General features: G+C 38.0%; 1 protein-coding gene across 5 annotated transcripts in view; it reads left to right on the forward strand.

Moving 5' to 3' along the window:
- Nucleotides 1-15270, forward strand: part of ANKRD28 (ankyrin repeat domain 28) — a 238938-nt gene extending 223668 nt beyond the window's left edge. For 2 of the 5 annotated variants that reach the window (XM_043509102.1, XM_038388241.2), the window contains exons 28-29: nucleotides 4369-4700; nucleotides 7251-7874. In XM_043509102.1, the coding sequence (XP_043365037.1) occupies nucleotides 4369-4655 (287 nt within the window). In that variant the 3' untranslated portion in view covers nucleotides 4656-4700; nucleotides 7251-7874. Of the gene's footprint in view, nucleotides 1-4368; nucleotides 7875-14186 lie in introns of those variants that run through there. The other 3 variants (XM_038388242.2, XM_043509103.1, XM_038388243.2) reach the window with 2 other exon arrangements.
- Nucleotides 15271-19738: the final 4468 nt, after the last annotated feature.

Below are 19738 nucleotides of genomic sequence, written 5' to 3' on the forward strand. Positions count from 1 at the left end.
TTTTGAAAACTTTTCAGATTAGTTTTACAGCTATATCAGAAAATGAATGATTGTTTGGTTATTTCATTTACCAAAGGTAATTGAAGCAGATATTTATGAAGTCACTGGGAGGTGAACTCTCCCCAATTCAACAGGTTAATCATCAATATTTGGAGGATTTTCTTGCCATGCTGTATTAGGAGGAGAACATCACCGGACATTTTAATTTTTATTTTATTAAACAACGACGTTATGTATTCTGGTTTTTTTCTTCAACGGCAAACATAATATTTTAACAAAACAAGCATATGAATTTTTGAATTTAAACATTCAAGTATTTTAAAATCAGGTTTGGGGTTTTTTTAAAATTGTTTTTAACTAAAATAGTTAAATGAAATATTTTCTTTAAAAAAACAAAAATTAAATAGACTATGTGAGCCAGGTCAACATGAGAAGCTTAAAATGTTGGCTAATGCAGCTAACTCGATAGTCTTCACCTTCATTTCCCTGTTTGTTCATAATCTGAAAAAGAAAAACAAGCTTTCCTGCTTTTTCAGGTTCCAAATGATTTCTCAATTTGGAATGAATTAGTCCAAAGGAAGAAAATATTCTTTCTACACCGGCCGAAGAAGCTACTGCTCTTAAAAGTGAGATTATCACTTCAACAGTCTCTGAATCCAAGTGGTTAAGTGACTTACACCAGTTCACTGGTGTGACTTTCTTTAAAACATCAGCAAACATCTATTTCTTGAATGGTTCACCCTTAGCTCTGAAGTTTATTATAGTTGCCGTTATGGAGGGATGATTGCTGGATGTCCATGTCATAGACAACTCCTCTTCTTCAGCAGTTAAGGTTAGACCCTGGTACAGAGTATTGAGAATATTTGCAAGAAAATGAGCTGGAGATGGTGCTTGTCCCATTCTTTTTTTAATGCTTGTAATTTAACTCTGTCATTGCATATTTCTCTTTTTAAGATCTCACTCAGTTCCTTCCAGATTTCAACAGCGTCAGCAACAAAACAGCTATTTCCCTGCATTTTGTTCAAGGTACAGAAATAGGCTTCAGGGTACTTCAACATTTCTCTTAAGCCCAATGTTGAGAACTTTGGTTGTGACAGTGCATCTATTTTTTCATGATTTTGTTCACAAACTGTCATCAGATTAGGCCAGTTCTTGATATAGTGCTCAAAACAGTCCACTACTGAATTCTATTACACATCTTGTGGGAGGTTTAGCTTGTTCCTCCCACTTTTTTCAGAGCAGCTGCTGCAAAGTGGTTGTTACAGAAGTATTTTGCAATTTCAACAGCATTAGCCTTTATTTCTGAAACACTGCAGTCTTTGGCTAGGAGGTGCATCAAATGAGCACTGCAACCATATGTTATTAGCTTGGGACTCTCTTCTAAATTTCTTCTCATCTTGGATTTATTTGCAGCATTGTCTGTGACCAAGCTGTGTACTAGACATTTGAATTTTTTTCACAGTTTGTTATAGCTTTTACTGCTACTTCTTGTAAGTATTCTGCTGTGTGTGCATTTCCTGATGTATCAGTTGTTTCTGTAGGGAAGACATTCCCTTCTTATGTTGTCACACAAGCACATACAACAGGATCATTGCGGACATTGCTCCACCCATCAAGACTCAGGTTAACAATTTCACCCTCTAGACCTTTTACACACTGCTCAATTTCTCTTTCATACACATTATCCAGTAATTTGCCTGTGAAATCTGCTCTGTTGGGTGGACTGTATCCCGATCTTAATGACTGAACCATGTTAATAAAGTGAGAGTTCTCAATCATACAGAAAGGAGAGTTTGTTGCATAAACAAACGGGGCAATTTTTTCATCAATTACCTCTTTTTGTAATCTGTAACCACTTATCTATGGTTCTTTCTGGATGATGGAGATTTTTTTTTCTTTTCCTTTTTGCTGCAGGTGATATACTGTGGCAATGTGACATACATGATGTGACTGAAACGCTATCATTGGCAGATAACTCTGAAACGATAGAAAATGATGGTGATCTTGAAGGTGGATAGTCTTTAGAATCCTGTATGTTGAGGATGGATTCTCCTAAACAAAATAAGACAATGCAGTTGTTTAATTATTATTACCATACTGCTCATTTAGTATTACTCATTGCATTCACTGACACTCAGTACTACTTTAAAGGTGAAATTGTAAAAGGAAGATCTGCCTATTTCAGTTATTTTTTATCACAGCTGCATCTAAAATGACAGTATCGTAGAGTAACAACTATATTTTTTGCTCAAGAACAGTCCAGAAGGACGACAGGCAGTCCTTAAGTATGAAATAAAAAAAAGTTTACCAACCTGAAGATCCTGCATGTTCAGACATGTTCCTTTAATCATCTTCAATGCAGCTTCCTCCAGAGAAGGAACACTTCTCATGATGTTTCATTCGGTCAATCAGGCCTTGCATTTCTTTGTTGGACTTTGCATTTTGCACACATGCCTGTCTTACCCACAGGTAGAGGAACTTCGTTAAAATATTCCCAAACTGGGTCTCTTTTACGGCCTGCTGCCATTATAGGTTTTCCTTTCTAGTGAGAGAATGGTATGGTAGATCTCAAATCAATGAAGGCTACACTCAGAAAGATTTCTGGAATATTGTGCTCAAACAGTTTCACTTTTGTGTCTACTGCCTGTTCCTCCCTTCTCAAGTTTATCTCCAGACTTCTTCTCCTTGTCCAGATCTATTCCACCCCCAACAATCTTCTATTCATTGAACTTTTTGAAACTTTGTACTTGTAGAGAGAGGTAAGGGATTGACTCCGTGTATGCAAATTTGCAGAGGGACAATAGGGTTGAGATCTGTTATTTCTCATCTGTATGCATTATTTATTTAAAAACATTTTTGCTGTTAACAAGCATGTTATCTCGGGAGACACAAATCCACAGTTTGAGAACTGCAAAACTAAGCATCTCTGATAGTGCTCAGTCTATAAAATACCGAGTCCCACTGGGTAGATAGAAAGATTAACCTAAATAATCTATGCAGAAGCGCCTGGAACCCCCTAAGAATGGGTCCCTAATCCATGAACTATTGGAACTCATTTACAAAACTTTTCTTAAACATTACATTAATATATTGTCTCATACTATAGCATTAGAATTTATAATCCCTATTACATTATAGCTCAAAGATATCTTATGGATCTTTAGATAGGTTTTTTTCCTCAAAAAGCATTTTATCAAAAAAATCTGATTTAAATTTTTTTTAAATCCATTGATTTTTATCCACTCTGCCATTGATGGACTTATCCTCCATGAATCAATTTTCACTTATTTAATTTTTTTCAATAAGCAGCAATAAATTCTAGGAAATCTTAAAATAAAAACTGAAAACAAAGTGCTTTGTGGGTGCTATATCCACACGCAGTTCTATTCATTGAGATAGTGCTGACTTGGGGGCCAAAATTGGAGCTCCACACTTAAGGTCATAATCTACGTGGTGGGGTAATGCACATTATGGGGTTTAAGTTCTACAGCATGCTAATTTGTTGCGCATTAATTGGTCCATGCAGACCCTGCTGGTACAGCATTCTAGGGAACGTTGAGTGTGCAACATAGTGCTGTTTGAAATAGAACTGAGTTAAAGCAAGGAGAATGTAAGTCCTAACCCACAAATGCAGTTGACATTTCTTAGTTTATCTCCTTCATATCACCTTATTTTATATTGCTATTTAGTAACAAAACCTAGATTGCTTAAATTATACCAGTACAAAAATTGTTGAACATCTCACTTTCACTGGTCATGCTAATGTTTTGCCAACTTGCCTTGGGGCAAATATTTCAGTAAGTAAGACTGCTTATTCTGCAATGAACAGCTGTGCAGATATTCCTTATTCTGGAGCTTTATATGTTTTCAATTGGTTTTTATAATGGCTATAGATTTCCTGCAAAATTAATTATTGGTTGCAGTTAGTTAACTGGAACAGGAATTACCTGTCTTCATTCAGTTAACTTCCTGGCTGCTTGAAATCCCAGTTTTTCTCCCTGACCCAAAAATTCCTAACTTTGCCTAATAAAACGATCAAATCCTACCCTCCCAAGTCTTCTGATTCCCCAGGGTTTTATCTTTCTTCCTGATCTTCAACCCTACCTCCTATATGGTGTACTGTAACCTGTTTAGCTAAGGTGCGTATATATAGACTGTAATCAGCAGATAAACATTGTAATACTTTTGTAACAGCAAAATTTACAAAAATAAATGATATTGTAATTTTAAATTGTTTAATTTTATGTTCCTTTTTAAACAGAACTAAGCAATTTAAACATTTTTACAGCTGTCTGATTGAATGATCTTGAAGAATTTGTACACTTCCTATTTTTTAAACAAAGGTTTTGATTTTATTTTGATTTCTAGGTTACACACCAGCTTTGGCCTGTGCTCCTAATAAGGATGTGGCTGATTGTCTAGCTCTCATTTTGGCCACGATGATGCCTGTTTCAGCAAGCAGCACTTTACCTTCCCTTACATTCAATGCCATTAATCATTACACCAACACCTCAAAAACTGTCACATTTGACTCCTTGCCAATCATGAGGAGTGAACATAGCTCTTACTGTAGTTTCAACAACATTGGCAGGGAAGATGGCTACCCATATACAGAAGAGGATGAGCTTAATGACTCAGATTCTGAGACCTATTAAGAAGCTTCATCTGGAGGTCTGAAGAGTGAACCCAGTCATCTGAAGGTCAGAATTGTGCTTTTGGAAAAAAGCAGTCAGTCTTCAATTACAAAAGAGGACAGACCTACGAGAAGATTTTGGGTATTTTTTTAATTGTGGGTGCATATGAAAGATCTGTGTGTGACACTAGGAGGATTTTAAAGAGCAGGTTTTGCAAAAGAAGCATAAATTCTAAAAATACTTGGAATCTACAGCAAAAAAAAAATTAAGAATGTCAAAACTGTTTTATTTAATTGTACATTACCATTTTGTTTGTGGTGCCAGGAGTAACTTCTCCAGACTCTGCACCCTAGTCTAAGTGAACAACACTATTGTACAACAAAAAGGACACTAGATTTAACTATAATCAATAAAACTAAAACCATTTTGAAGGCAATAAATGAGTTTGGTACAGTAGGCATTGTGTGTGCAGCAAATTGCCAAAGGACCAAATAACTTAAAGATTTTTTTAATTAAATACCTTTTGTGGAAACTGGAATAGGTTAAATGAGATGTTGTCTTAACCAAACCTTAATTATTTCTGAGAGTGAAGCTTAGATTTGGTTTTAAATATTGAGTTTTTTATAATCTAAAAGCCTTCCGACACTATTAAATGTACCACGAAAGAAAGGAGATGTATCTTTCAGTTTTGTTTTTTCTTTGAGATTAAACAAAAATGAACTTGTCATACTTTTATAAAGCTTAAAAAAAAAAAACAGCTAACAAGGTGCAGTCAGGGTGAAACGTGTGCAGCGTAATAAACAAGGGGAGGAGTGGGATGGAAACAGTAATTGTTGCACAGTTTTAGATTTTTAACTTCTGGGTTTTAAATTGAGATATTTTTATTTAAATACATGAAGGGTAATTTACTGAGAAAATGAAACTACATAAAAATTTAAATGGAATTTCCTGACACCCTATTGTGGCTGAAAGTTCTTAGGGAATGGATTTATCAACAATTCACCCACTTATTTACATCATAAAGTTTGTAAGTGAGATGAAGTCTGTGCCTCCATATTGTATTTCTTTTAAAACTTGGAATTCTGAGTGGGGGTGGGAGGAAGATGAATTTAAAAGAAAGTTTCCCTGTTATCAAAAGGTAGAATGTTGGATCTTCAGGAAGAAATATCTGTGGTGTTCTCCATTTAAAAAATCAATAGAAGATGCAGGCCCCTGTAGAGTGCTACAAACTTGCCCTCAGTCTTTTTATTTATAACAGACTACTGTTTAAAAAAAATAAATAAAAAAAGGTGCCTGAAAAATGGAAGACTTCAAAGTTTGTCTGTTAAATGAGTATTTAGTTTATTGGATTCTGCTTTAACTATAACTATTACTTTTAAAGTGACATTGCTTGCGTACATGCAAGGGATTCTTGCATGGCCAGGTAAAATACAAATAAACTGAATCCCACTTACCTTTTATCCTTTTTTGTATTGTGAAACTGGAAACCTTAATGCCATTGTAAATTATCAGCTGGTTTTCTGAACATAAAGTGTGGAAACACACAGACAGTATTTTGATCTATTTGATAATTTTGTGGGTTTTTTGAAGAATTAATGAGCATGTACATAGAAATAGTGATTGCTTGAATACTGTATTTACCTGCACTCTTTCAGTACATCAAGATTCCTGTATATTTTACAGAGTATAATAAAACCCAGATGTGAGTTGTATTTAATGAATAATTTATTTGTATCTGTGTATCATACTTAAGCAGCAATTACAAAGATTCTTTTGTTGAATAACTATTAGAATTTATAAAATTTATTTTACAAAGGCTTTGCTGTCCTTTTAATTCCAAAGTGCATGTAAATAATTCAGATTTACAATCACTTTACAAGGAAGACTTAAGTGATATTTAATTACTGTTTAGACTCTAGATTGTCTTGTAAGCATCACTTTCTTGTTAGGAGTTCATAAATATTGATTAATGGCTGAAACAGCATACTATAGAAAAAGTTGGGGAGTTCATGCTTTTTCTATACCACACTGTCCTCTGAATCTTCTTTGGAGTTCTTTATTGTTTAGCCATACTTTTTGATTCAGTACATCTTATCAGTAACCTGGTAATTTCTATGATGATATGATTTGAACCAGTTGGGACAAGGTTTTCCCCACACTGCAAAGAGGAGAATTGATTTACATTACATGCCTGTTGTCTAAAAGCTAACGTCTGTGATATTTAGTTACTGGTGCTTTTCAGTTTTTGCTGCTCCAAAAGAACAGTGAGGTCATACTGAATGCAGCTGCAATCTGTACTAGCAAATGTTTCTGCTCTTAACTCTTCAAGATGTGATAATTTTATCTCAAGATGGTCTGTCACCTTGGCCTGTGTGGGTCCTCCATCCCACCCCCCAGATAAAAAGGACAGTAATTTATAGGATGGCTGACAATTATCTAGTTTGAAATGCTCCGAGGTTGAACACTAGGTCTCTTAGGGCAGGTCATCGGTCCCCCAAAGAAGCCTACTGGTTTAAATGCATTGCTAACTTTGTTCTCTTTTTAAAAAGGCACTAAAGAGAAATGGAAAAAATATCAATACAACCCTCACCAACCTCTTCTCCTGTTCCATTGCAGCTCACAGTTGAAGGAAGCAGCCTGTGTCTGTTTTGTTCCTTAGAATGGTATTCTTTTTAATTAATGTTCTTTGTGAGCTTGCCATTTCTGTGTCTAAGCTGCCTCTGCCCTTAATGCTGTTATATAAAGATTTAAAAAAATGATCTGAGTTTAGAATTGCAGTGAGCCACCAATATGAACATAAGAGTGGCTATCCTGGGGTCAGACCAAAGGTCCACCTAGCCCAGTATCCTGTTTTTCTGACAGTGGCTGGTCCCAGATGCTTGTGGGAACGAACAGCTAGGGCAATTATCGAGTGATCCATCCTGTGTCATCTAGTCTCACTTCTGGCAGTCAGAGGTTTTGGGACACCCAGAGCGCATGGGTTGTGTCCCTGACCATCTTGGCTAATAGCCATTGATGGACTTATCCTCCATTAACTTATCCAATTCTTTTTTGAATCCAGTGATTTTTTGGCCTTCACAACATCCCTTGGCAATGAGTCCCACAGGTTGACTGTGCACTGTGTGAAGAAATATTTCCTTTTGTTTGTTTTTAAGCCTGCTGCCTATTAATTTCAGTGGGTGACCCCTGTTTCTTGTGTTATGTGATGGGTAAATAAAATTTCCTTATACACTTTCTCTACACCTTTCATAATTGTATACACTTTTACCATATCTCCCCTCAGCTGTCCCTTTTCTAAGATGAACAGTCCCTGTTTTTTAAATCTCTCCTCGTATAAAAGCTGTTCCATTCCCCCTAATAATTTCTGTTACACTTCTCTGTACTTTTTAAAATTCTAATATATCGTTTTGAGATGGAGCTATCAAAACTATATGCAGTATTCATGGTTTGGACATACCGTGTATGTATATAGTGTCATATTTTCTGTCTTATCTATCCCTTTCCTAATGGCTCCTAAGTCTGTGAGCTTTTTTGACAATTGTTTCCCATTGAGCAGATATTTTCAGAGAACTGTCCATGATGATGCCAAACTTTCTTGAATAGTAAGAATTAATTTAGACTCCATTATTTTGTATGTATAGTTGCAATTATGTTTTCCAATGTCAAACTCTCAGTATATCTTGAACTGCTGTAGCCAGCTGTTAGTGTCCACAGATTTTTTTTTTGAGTTGTGTACCCATCTGGTCTAATTCTCATTTTCATAAAGGACCCTTTTCACCACTCTGATCATGTAAAAGGGCTTTACAGGTACATTAGTATACATGAGCATCAAATCAGGCCCACTGTTTACAAGAATATGGTCTTATTCCAAAAAGTTTGTTTAAAAAAATAAAGCATGCAAATGTGTTTAAAGAATAGGTTGCCATTGAAATGGCATGAAATAGAAAGTTCCACATTTATATATAACCGATTAAACAAGCCTGCCTGTGAATGCTCTTTTTCAAACTTCTAGAATCACAGAAATGTAGGGCTGAAAGGGACCTTGAGAAGTCATCAAGTCCAGCCACCTGTGATGAGGCAGGACCAAGTAAACCTAGACCCACACTGGCAGGTGCGGGAATTCTCTACCCCTTAACTACCCATATAGTTGGAAAGTTTTTCCTGATATCTAACCTAAATCTCCTTAGTTGCAGATTAAGATAATTACTTCTTGTCCTACCTTCAGTGGACAGTTGATCACAGGCCTCTCTCTAACAGCCCTTAACATATTTGAAGACTCTTTTTATCAGGTCCCCGCCTCAGTGCTCTTTTTCTCAAGACTAAATTATGTTTGGGTCAAACTTATTTCCAAAGTTCATAGTCTGAATGGAGACTTTAAGTGCTTAATTTGTAATGAATGATGTGCATGGGTTTAAGCAATTTTTTTACTTCATAACTGATGTGGCAAGCTCAGAGGTGCCAGGGCTATGAACTGCCAAGCCTAGAGGTGATGGGGCTCAGCCCTGGCACACTCTGCCACAAATTAAGCAATTCTTTCCAGAAGAGAACATTGCAACTGTCTTGATAGTATAATTTCTCAATGTACGTATTACTGGTACATGATTATTATAGCACGCTTTATCCAAGAAGCCTTTTGGGATTATCACCAAGGCTAGTCTGCATTCTGTTTTATCAGTGGACCATTGGAAACTGCAGCTGCTCAAATACATTTGCCTTGCTAAGAAGAAGGAACTGAATGACATGCCTTAACCACAGAGCCCAATGAGCTGTTGGCTCAGGGGAACTTTGACTTTAGAGTGATGCTGCATTTGACAAACGAAATTGTCACCCACAGACCGGTGTGTGTGGACTGTACAAAGGAATCCTTACATGCATAATCACATTAAAATCAATAAAGCTGTTCCCATAGGTATGGCTTAGCAAGATCTGGCCCTTTATTTGTTACTTTTTCTCTGTCTTCTGCTTCCCTCCACCCAAAAGTTTTTACTTCAAAACTCAGAATTGTATAAATAGAATTGGAATTCTCTCTCACACTCTGACACCGTGTAACAAAGATTTATTTCCTGGTAACGTTGTACCTCTGAGAATTCCGCTTGTGCAGATTATCTCCCTAACTCTTATGATCCCTTCATTAAAATTATGAAGCTAGATTTTTGTCTTAAGCACCATCATTTTTAAAATTCATGACTTGAGACTTTTGCCTACAACTGTACACCCACCTCTGATAACTGCTAAACAAAAATTACCAAGAATCACAAAGTTTAACTACAATGCAGCAACATAAATGATCAGAGGCTGAACTCTTGGTGAGAGTTTTCATTCCCCAAGAAGTCATGAGGGTTCCTTTTTTTCTTGTGTAAAAAAATAAATAAAAAATAAAAGGTGGGGAACCAGGATGGGTTTACAGTAGTTGTCTCTGGCTTGAGCTTTGTTTGCCAAGATCAAAGCCTCTTTGCTGTTACACCATATGTGGAATTTTCACCCAAAATACAAAACACTGTGATTTTTGGTGAAGTTTATTCTGTCTAAGCTTTTCAAGACTGACTTGATGTGGTAGATGCTACCATTTTTGGGTCCCCAATTTTAGATCAGGCCTTGATCTCCAGAGGATGGATGCTTTTTCTGAAAATTAGGCTCTTACAAAGTGTCATGTTCAGAACCCAAAATCAAGTCACTTTTGAAAAATCTTGGCTCTCCTCCTTTTGACTTTTGTCCTTTGTCATGGGTAGCGATGGCCTGGCCAAATTGGAGACTTATGAATGACTTTGGCAGTATAGAAACCCAAGTAACATGGTGTCTTGGCAGACTCCTTTTCCTTTCCTCTTCACAACTAGGCTGTTTCCAAATCTTGCTGCTGCTTACACCACAACATTGCTAAGTTCCAACCTTTTCTCTCTGTCTACCCAACCAGAACTCTAGGCTCTTATTGTGCCCCCAGTACACAAATACAAACACTGCTCTGTCACAGATGCCACCCAGGATGCCCTCGGTCTCTGTCTCATATAACTACCTCTGCACTTTGTTCTGTGCCTAATGTGTAGCCTGGAAGATTCTTCCTTAACAGGTCCATCAAGCTCATTACCTTCCCTGCCTTCAAATCCTCTACAAGATCAACTTCAGAAATTAATCAATTAATGGCTAAGTAACTGGGAATAGTTTATAAAACACACACATCGGTATAGACATGAAACTATCAAAATATGTCCAAACACAGCCTTGACCACTTTGCTTTTTATTGTTCCCTTTTGTCTGTGGAATGGGGGAGGGAGGGGTTAACCTGTAAGCTTTTCAGAATAGGGACTTGCCTTTTGTTCATACAACACTAAACACATTTTTGGGTGCTACTGTAATATAAGTAATGGGATAGCACTGCATAGGTAGGCACAAAAGAATGGCCAATCCATACTGTCAGGCTGGCTATGGATCTTAATGGCCCAGTGGTCTTTTCCTTTATGCCAGCTCCTAAGTAGCTGTGCAGGGTGAAGCTGTGAACTTGTGGGAAGAAGGTGAACAGTGTTGCCATATTACTTTGATATTCTGATCACGTTAATAATGAGAAAATATTGCTTTCCAAAGTAGTCATGAAGCTGTTGCAAAAGCAGTTGGTCAAAAACAACGAAATACCAGCTTTTCAGATAGTTCTCTTGTTCTCAAATTCATCATTGTTTTCAAATGTATATAAAATGTGTATAAACAATAATTGTTTTCAATTATTCAATTGTTTTAAATACCCTGCTTGTCTTATCCCAGAAACTCTAGCAGTTTGGATGGAATGTATAATGCAATAACCCAGCAAAACACAAATTTCTTGTTCCAGTCATAGAAAAAATTATATTGAAACTGTTCTTTAGAACTAGCATTTTTGATAGAATAGTGGTAGCATTCTGTTATCAGAGTTTCTTTACTGGGAGAGGATTTCTTTTCCTGGGTTTGACCTATCAATCAATGGGCAAGTGGAAGGGGGATAACATTGTAGTTGAAATGGAGAGTGCACAAAGATTGCTCGTGTGTGCAGCTGTGGTAAGTCTAACTTTCTATGCATAGATAGTTTTTGACAATGCTGGAGGTCATGGTTTCCTACACTATCAGATTCCTTGGTTGGCTTGGTGAGTTACGTTAGTCTAAACCTGCAATCCTGCATGAAGTGAGTCTTAGATCTATGAAAATCTGACAGACCTAGAGACTTGTGTGCTCTTTTTCTCTGTAGAACTGGTACAATACTGGGAATGGCTGTGCAAGCATTCCCACTAGTCTGCCTTAACCCTGAACTACCAGGACTACTTTTATTTATTTAAGAGCGGAGAAGGTACTTACGTGTAAGAACCACTTTTTCTGCCATTGGTCTCTGCTGTCACTGGCTACAAGCGTGATGGTGGTGTAGTGGTTTTTGTGATGTGGACATCTGCCATTATTACATTTAAAGGACAAGTCTAACATATTGTCATCACACAGACATGGATGGCAACAACTTTTACCCGCTATCTGTTTTGGCTGGATTTGAACCAGTAACCCAGAAGAGAGTCTCTCATATATATTTAATTAGCTATCCAACCTTTCTGTCATCCCACTCTGTCCCTGTCCCAAAGGTCTGGGTTTAAGTTGAGGAATATCTATTTTAATATCAAAAGACACAAGCTAATAAATATTAAAATAGAAAGTGAGTTCAAAACTGGATACATTTTTTCTATGCTTGTGCCTTGCTTGATTAATGAGGATGACTCTGCACCTTTGAATGACTAAGCACCACTAAGCCTAACTGCTATCTATCTATTTTATTCTAGTTTTTGAAACGTTTGCCTTACATGATTCATTTAAATTCCTAAATCATAGCCATTCCAACTGGTGATACTTCCTCTCTTGTATTCCTCTTGCTGATATGTTTTAACTGTCTGATCCCATAAGTTGTTTCAGAAATGCATGCTACAGTTGGGCAATAATGATCTCAAGTCAGGATTCAAAAATAATGTTAATCTACAGCCATGATTTTGTGCAAAATTAGATAGAAAAGGAATTCATTCAACAGGGCTGTCTTTTACAAGCTCTTTTACAACAAAGGTCTTAAATATCATGGAATAATTCTTTTTCAGATAAAAAATATAAAGCCAATTATTAAACAAATTGACAGCAGATCTCAACTGTAAGAGCAATCAACATTCAAACATTTAAACACAAGATACCGTATTTATTTTGAAAAGTTAGTTATTCTAAATTTAACTCTGTAAATAATATGATGATGATGAGATGGGCTTTCCTAATCTTGAACTCTACTATGGGACCAAATGTTTTTTTCCATTGCTTGGGGGTACTATCAGGTTCTCTCCTTTGGCTGGAGGAACTGAATAGTAATAACACCCAGGCCGGTCAAATGAACTACAGCTCTCTCCATGCCTGAGTGGGAGAGGAAGATGACAATTACTAGTTTAATATTTCAGTCTAGGAAAGAGCATTCCCTTCCCTTGCAGTTTATGTAAGGGCCTGATGTTGCTGATGATGATTTAGAAAACAATTCAGAAAGTCAAATTTTTAAAGCAAATTTGAAGCTGCCTTTCTGTATGTGACAGGAGTAGTAAAGGACAAATCCTTCCACTGGGGTATTTTTGGCTTCAGAATTTACCTTTAAAATATTACTGTAGAGTGAGAGGGAAGAAGATTAAAGACTGTACCTTCAAGAAGATATGAATTAACTACCTTGGGATGAGAGTGCAGACCCAGCATTATGGGTCTGACATCGACTAAATTGAAGTGATTCAAGCTTTTTGTGTTTTCTGGTTCATTTTATGTGATGCAGAAGGGAGCTGCTGACAGTCTAAGCTTGCTTTTATTTCTTAGCAATTTCAAACCCTAGTTGAAAGAGAAATCCTTGAAGCATTTGGATATATCATTATAAAGACAGTAGTCTTAACAATATGCAGCCTCATGGGCTCTTCCCGCTATATTAGTATCACTGCAGTGTCATTAACTAGTCATTTTTCTCCCTTAAAGCTTGAATCAAAGTACCAAATGAGTTGCTGTGCAGATTTAAGCAAGTGCAATAAAAAAAAAAAATCAGAAGTCAGCTCTCAAATAGTGAAGTGTGTGGAGTTTTATTCTCTAGGCAACTGAGAATGAATTGTATTAGTTAAACAAGATTTCCTAATTATCTCAAGATTCAAGCCAATAAGGACAACTAAGTGAATTTCCCTTATTGGTCAGGTGCAAGAGACAGGCAAATCTTATTTATTCCTGGACAACAAACATGACAGAGTGAAGTCTGAGAGTGAAGTTACCTTTTATATCTATTAACAGTTTAAACAAACAAACGAGATATGCTAGGGCTCTGAAACATCAATCTCCGAAGGGCAACATCTTCATAATGGTTTTAACAAGCGTCCCTGTCGTGAGCATTTGATGTGCTATGGACACTGGGACTATTCAAAGACTTGTTTTATAAATGTTAAGTGAATCTTTATGGGCTGGCTAATTATTGAATTTCTGGCTCAGCAGGCAAGCTAAATGATTCTTCTGACAGGGACTAAAACCACTGAGGGTAATTAATGCACATCTCTAATGCAGGTAACAAGTCTGTGGCAGTTTCATCCCCTGGGGAAATCACATTCTCTGGTTTGGCCTAGTTCAAGAAGCCTAAGAACATAAAGGACTTTTGAGAAAGTATAAAGTAAACACCCTGACCCAAGGAGACAGGTAACTGGCATTCAAGCCAAGAATTGACATGAAACTGTGACCAGGAGAGACAGGCCCAGTGGAAAGGGCCTGGACTATTCAATTCTATCCATCTTTCACATGGAAACCCTGATGACTGCCTCATTAGCTACACCTGCATACAAGTTGCTTATTGTTTTTGTTTCTCCTTAGTGCTTTTGTTTTGAATAAACAAGACTTGTTTTATGAAAGTTGGCTGATCGCTGGTTAACCCTGACATTGACCCTGAGAGAACAAGAGTGCAGGTGCTGAATTAGTCAGACTTATTGAGCTAATCACAGTGAATTGCAAGAGTCTGCAGCCTGACTCCCTGGTCAGGAGGGAGAGCATTGCTGGGTTTTGCTCTGAGAAAGATGATGGCTAAAGGCCTGAAACCTAAGAGTGGGGTGCTCTCAAAGAGGCTATGAAGGGGCCAGAGGTGTAGTTATCTTGGGAAATTTGGCAGGGCTGAGCAGGCTCACTGGGGATACTTCAATTAGATTTTTTTATTACGTTTTAAAACTGCTCAGTATTCTTAGTGGCTTGACACACACAATGTGGCTTTTCTCGCTGTTAAAGGTGATGAAAACTGATTGAGATATTCATAAATAATGTTTAGTTTAATTCCTAAATATAAAATCTTTTTTTTAAAAAGTAGTGAACATTCCCAGAGAAGCTTGGAAAAATTGGCAAATGTTTCCAAATTGATGTTGGTACAGTCCCACATGTTTGAGAAAATACAAGAAGACTTTTCTTTTAGCATGGTTCATTGTACAGCATATCAGAGTTTATTTTCCATTATACTAAGGAATGTTACAGATTTGGTTCTTTTCTATAAAAGTTCCTATGCTGTGCTCATCACTGTAGTATATGAAGCATCATGACTAACATCTGTCTCATCCTCTCCCATGGGGATTTGTGTGCATATAGATGGAGTGTTTTATTTTGGAATTTATAATGGTAATAAATTAATATAAAATACACACAAATGCCCACAAATTGCTATATGTTTGTTAGAGAAGGCAAGGCGAAAGAAATGGGACTTCCACTTGGAGCAGAAGGTGGTGAGATTTTTGATAGTCCTTAGTTCCTGGGGGAGTTCATTACAGTCTTGTGCTGACCCCTGAGAAAGTTCCATCTCCTGTACAACTGAGCTTTACCTGCACCATAGAGAGTTCCATTGAGCCAGAAGCACAGAGCTGCTGACCATGGTCTTCATCCTAGGGATTTGGTCTGTCTTTTAGATACCCTGGGCCCAGGACATAGTCTGCCCTGAAGGATCAATAAAAGCGGGAAAGAGTCCTGTGGCACCTTATAGACTAACAAACATATTGGAGCATAAGCTTTCCTGGGTGAATATCCACTTTGTTGGATGCAACACGGCTACTCCTCTGATACTTGAAGGATCGAGACATTGAACTTGATGCAATATTATATAAGAAGTCAGAATACGGAGGGGAGGATAGATTTGATATGTTTATACCCATGTTGCTGGGGGGATGCACTGCAGCTTCCTATTCTAGTTGGTGTTTCCTAAGCACTGAAGGCTTCATGGCTAGATATATTGCACTGCTGTAATCAAAGCAAGAAGTGACAGAGGCATGAATAACTGAAGCCAGGTCATCAACTGCCAGGATGGGATGGAGTGTCTCAGCCAACCAGAGATCGTAGAAAGTGTTGTTTGAGGATGCTGCTATATGTGAGAGCTTAACATCAGGGAGGAATCTGGGAGCACTCCTAAATTATGGATTGAATTCCCCATCATGAGTGTGTATCTTCAACCAAAGGAGATTAAACCAAGGCTGCAGACTCTTCAGAATACTTTCCTGTGTCCACCAGCATAGCCTCTGTTATGCTTGGGTTCAGCTTCAACCGGCTGTTCTTCATCCTGTGAGTTGATCCAGTCCAAGCACTGGGCCATCTTGATGGTAGTGGTATTCTCATATGCGGTAAAGGATAGTAGAGCTGTGTCTCATCTGCATGCAGCTGGGACTAGTGTCTATTGTCTGCCCAGTTCAGGTTAGGTGACAATAGAAACTTACTGAGAGGGAGATGAATCTTTTAGTGATTAGAACACTGGGACTGGGAGAGTTCCAAGTGGACTACTGGTTCTTCCCATGTCTATCACTTACAATGCTGTATGATCTTCTGCCTTGTCTTCATTACTAAAAAGGTACATTCTTTATCTCATGGTAGCTAACATATGTAAGTAACCCTGAGTTTAAAACACAGTGAAGACCAGGCACTTGAATTTTACTATGAGGTAAACTCACAAAGGTCAATGCCTGTAGGGCGCATAGGGCTGTTTATCTTCCAATGAAACTAAAAGTGCCTGGTCTTCACTGTAATTTTTTTTTAACCTTGGGATGCCTCAGGTGTGTATGTTATCCTGAGGTAAAAAAGTACCCTTTTTAAGCAGCAAAGCCAAGGCCTTAAGACAACTTATGTAATATCTTATCTCAAGTTTCTCAATTGGGTATAATGCTACTTACCTACCTAACATGGGTGCTGAGACTTAATTCAGTGTTTGTAAAGTGTTCTGAAATTATTGGCTAGAAAGACACTAAGTGTGCAACACTACTATTAACTGAGCTAAAACAGTAGTATGTTTGTGCTGATACTTGACTGTATCAGATGAAATTAGAGATGAAATGTGTGATTTGAGGAAACACTTTATCTCAGGCCAAAAAGAAGACTTGATTCAAATTAACTCATTTTTTAGCCCTTAAGGCTGGGATTCTCCAAACATTCATTCTCATTTTAGATTTCATCCTTACAGCACAAACTGTTCCTGTGTTCTACACAAACAACTGTGCATACTCAGCATCTGGCTATGGTTTAGGAAGCACAAAGGATGTGGCTTTTATCTTATTTCTCATTTCTGAGCATGTCAAACAAATCCTTGGTGTAAGAGCTTTTTTTAAATAACCCATGTTATGTCTAATGAGGTAGACACTTTCATGACAAATAGACGTTACAGGAAATAAATAGTTACAATTCTGTTGTGTAGCTGTCATCTATACTGTACTGGATCTCTATGTGTATAGCCTGAAGGAGACTGCAAGAGATTGGGGAGTAAAGGATTCCACATAATTACCACAGAGATGTGCAAAGAGTGAGATGCAAACTCACATTTTTCTTGAGACCATTACCCTTTTTTGAAACCCTGACATGGAGTCTTTCGAAGTGTAGGATCCTCATTCATCCTCTCTAATTCCTCCAATACATGTACACTCTTTACTTGCCGTGCTAGCATATATCTAGCCAAAATCCAGATGGCTTGTCCTATGCTCGCTAATAAAATGAGAATCAAGTGGCACAAGGTATTCAACTCGAGTGAGCACACACCTCTCAGTACTTCCTTGATATGACCAATTCAAGTCTGGGAATCACTAGTCTCTTGTTAGACTTGTGTGTGCCATCCATCTCCTTAGCCACTCAGTATGCAATTATTTAATAAAGATAAAGTGAGCAACTGTCACGCTACTGCACCAGCATCCATCAGACCAAATCTGCAGGTCAACCATTTCACTATAACAGAAATGAAGTTATCACAACGCAATGGCCCCCTTCCTCAGGGGGTCCCCTGGGGAGGCAGATCAGCATTGTATGTTGCTAATGCTGTTGCAGGCATCGCAAAGCATTTTGGGAAGCGTGAAAGGTGAGTGTGGAATGGAAGATTCCTTTGCAGGTTGCAAAAGGCCGAAGAGGGAGGGAGGGAGAAAGAAAGGAACGGGTTATCTCTAGGCTTCAGCTAGGCTTGAAGATAAGGGGCGAAACTGCCACTCAAGACCAACCTGCAGACAAAAAAACTCCCTGCTGCTAAACAGTCAAAAGCCTGTGGGAGAGGAACTGAACCAAACAGACCTGAAGGGAGGGGGGGGGGGGGGAAGGTGCAAAATTAGTCAGAATGCGAAGGTCAGCAAATGGGAACATAACAGTCTCGTGACCCTGAAGCCAAGGAGTTTTGGGGAAACCAAGGAAGCCTCAGAAGGCCGGTTTGTACTGGTACAGAGAGCACGGGGAACAAAGGTCCCTGAAGGACTGCCCCCAAGAGACCCCAGGACTTAAAAACCTTCCCGGGAGCTGAGGCAAATCAGAGAACACTAGCAGACCCTGGACAACCCGTGCAAGGGAAAAGAACTCCTGTCCATCCCTCCCCCTCTTCTTCTTGCGTTACACCCAGGCTTGGCCAGCCTCGGGTAGTGTGAGTATGAAAGTGGGTTAGGGCTTGGGGCACTAATGCTTTCTACCTTCCTCTGAGTGATGTGGGGAACCCCCCAGGGCTCTCTGCTGCTGTTTTGTTATCAATAAAGCTTTAAAACTTAGACCCCTGGTGTGCTCCATCATCTCCTCCCCTAACGATCCTGTGGCCTCAGCCTGATCACCCTTCATTTACTACATTACAGTATAATAGTTTCCGTGTGGTACGGTATTATAGCAGTTAATCATATCTACTGCTCCAGAAACTCTGTTAATCATTTAACACTCAGAGTAATCACTAGGATTCTGCCATCTGGCGCATGCAATTTTTATGTAAAAAAATCTTTCTCCCACAATCAATTATGTGCTTTTCACAGCTCCCATTAAATGATTTTATGAACTATATATAAATTGCCTAAATATCACAACCCTCTCGGAGAAATGTCCTGAAATAGGAACAAACTGAGACAGGGTAATGTGTGTAATGCAGTTATTAATATCAAATGCAGATTTAACTTAAGCCTTTTGAGCACAATTGCTTGCATAATAGGATGTAAACCAAATGTCTCACAATGTAGCCTAATTTTTTCACACTGGTTTCTTGATTTATGTTTTTTAATTTCTAAACTACTAAAATCCTTCTATAAATGTTCATAATGCTGCAGGAGCTTTAGCCAGTTGAAACTGTGTAATGATCAGTTGCAACTGCTATTTGACACAGCAGACCTGGGAAAATGAGGTGTGAATTCAGCAGGGGAATTATTATTCCATTTGGAATTATGTACTGCCAGTTTACTACAAAATAACGGTATAATTCCAATAAGGGAGTTCTTGTTGATATGAAACTAGGGTTTAACTAATGTCACCAGACACTTGATGAAAGTCACAGGCTCATATATACAATTTTATTGCTTCACATATATCTTTCCTGTTTTTCCTCTATTCAGTTTTCTCTGTTTTTCTCTTCTGTAACATCTTTCTCCCCACAAGCTGCTTTACTTTTTTCCTTCCTCCCTAATCCTGGAGCGTCTAAACTAAAATAGGACATAGTGGTTTGTGCTGGACGCTGTAGTTAACAGTTTTTGCTTTTAAAATGTACCCTCTTGACTGGGCACAGTATGGTACTAAAAAGATGTAAAGAACATTTTGCGACTCTCCAATTGTGAGTAGAGTGCAAATGATCAAATAGTATGCTAAATCAAGCAAAGACCAGTTTGATTTGA

This window comes from Dermochelys coriacea, chromosome 2 (assembly GCF_009764565.3).
Source record: "Dermochelys coriacea isolate rDerCor1 chromosome 2, rDerCor1.pri.v4, whole genome shotgun sequence".
Classification (NCBI taxonomy): domain Eukaryota; kingdom Metazoa; phylum Chordata; order Testudines; family Dermochelyidae; genus Dermochelys; species Dermochelys coriacea.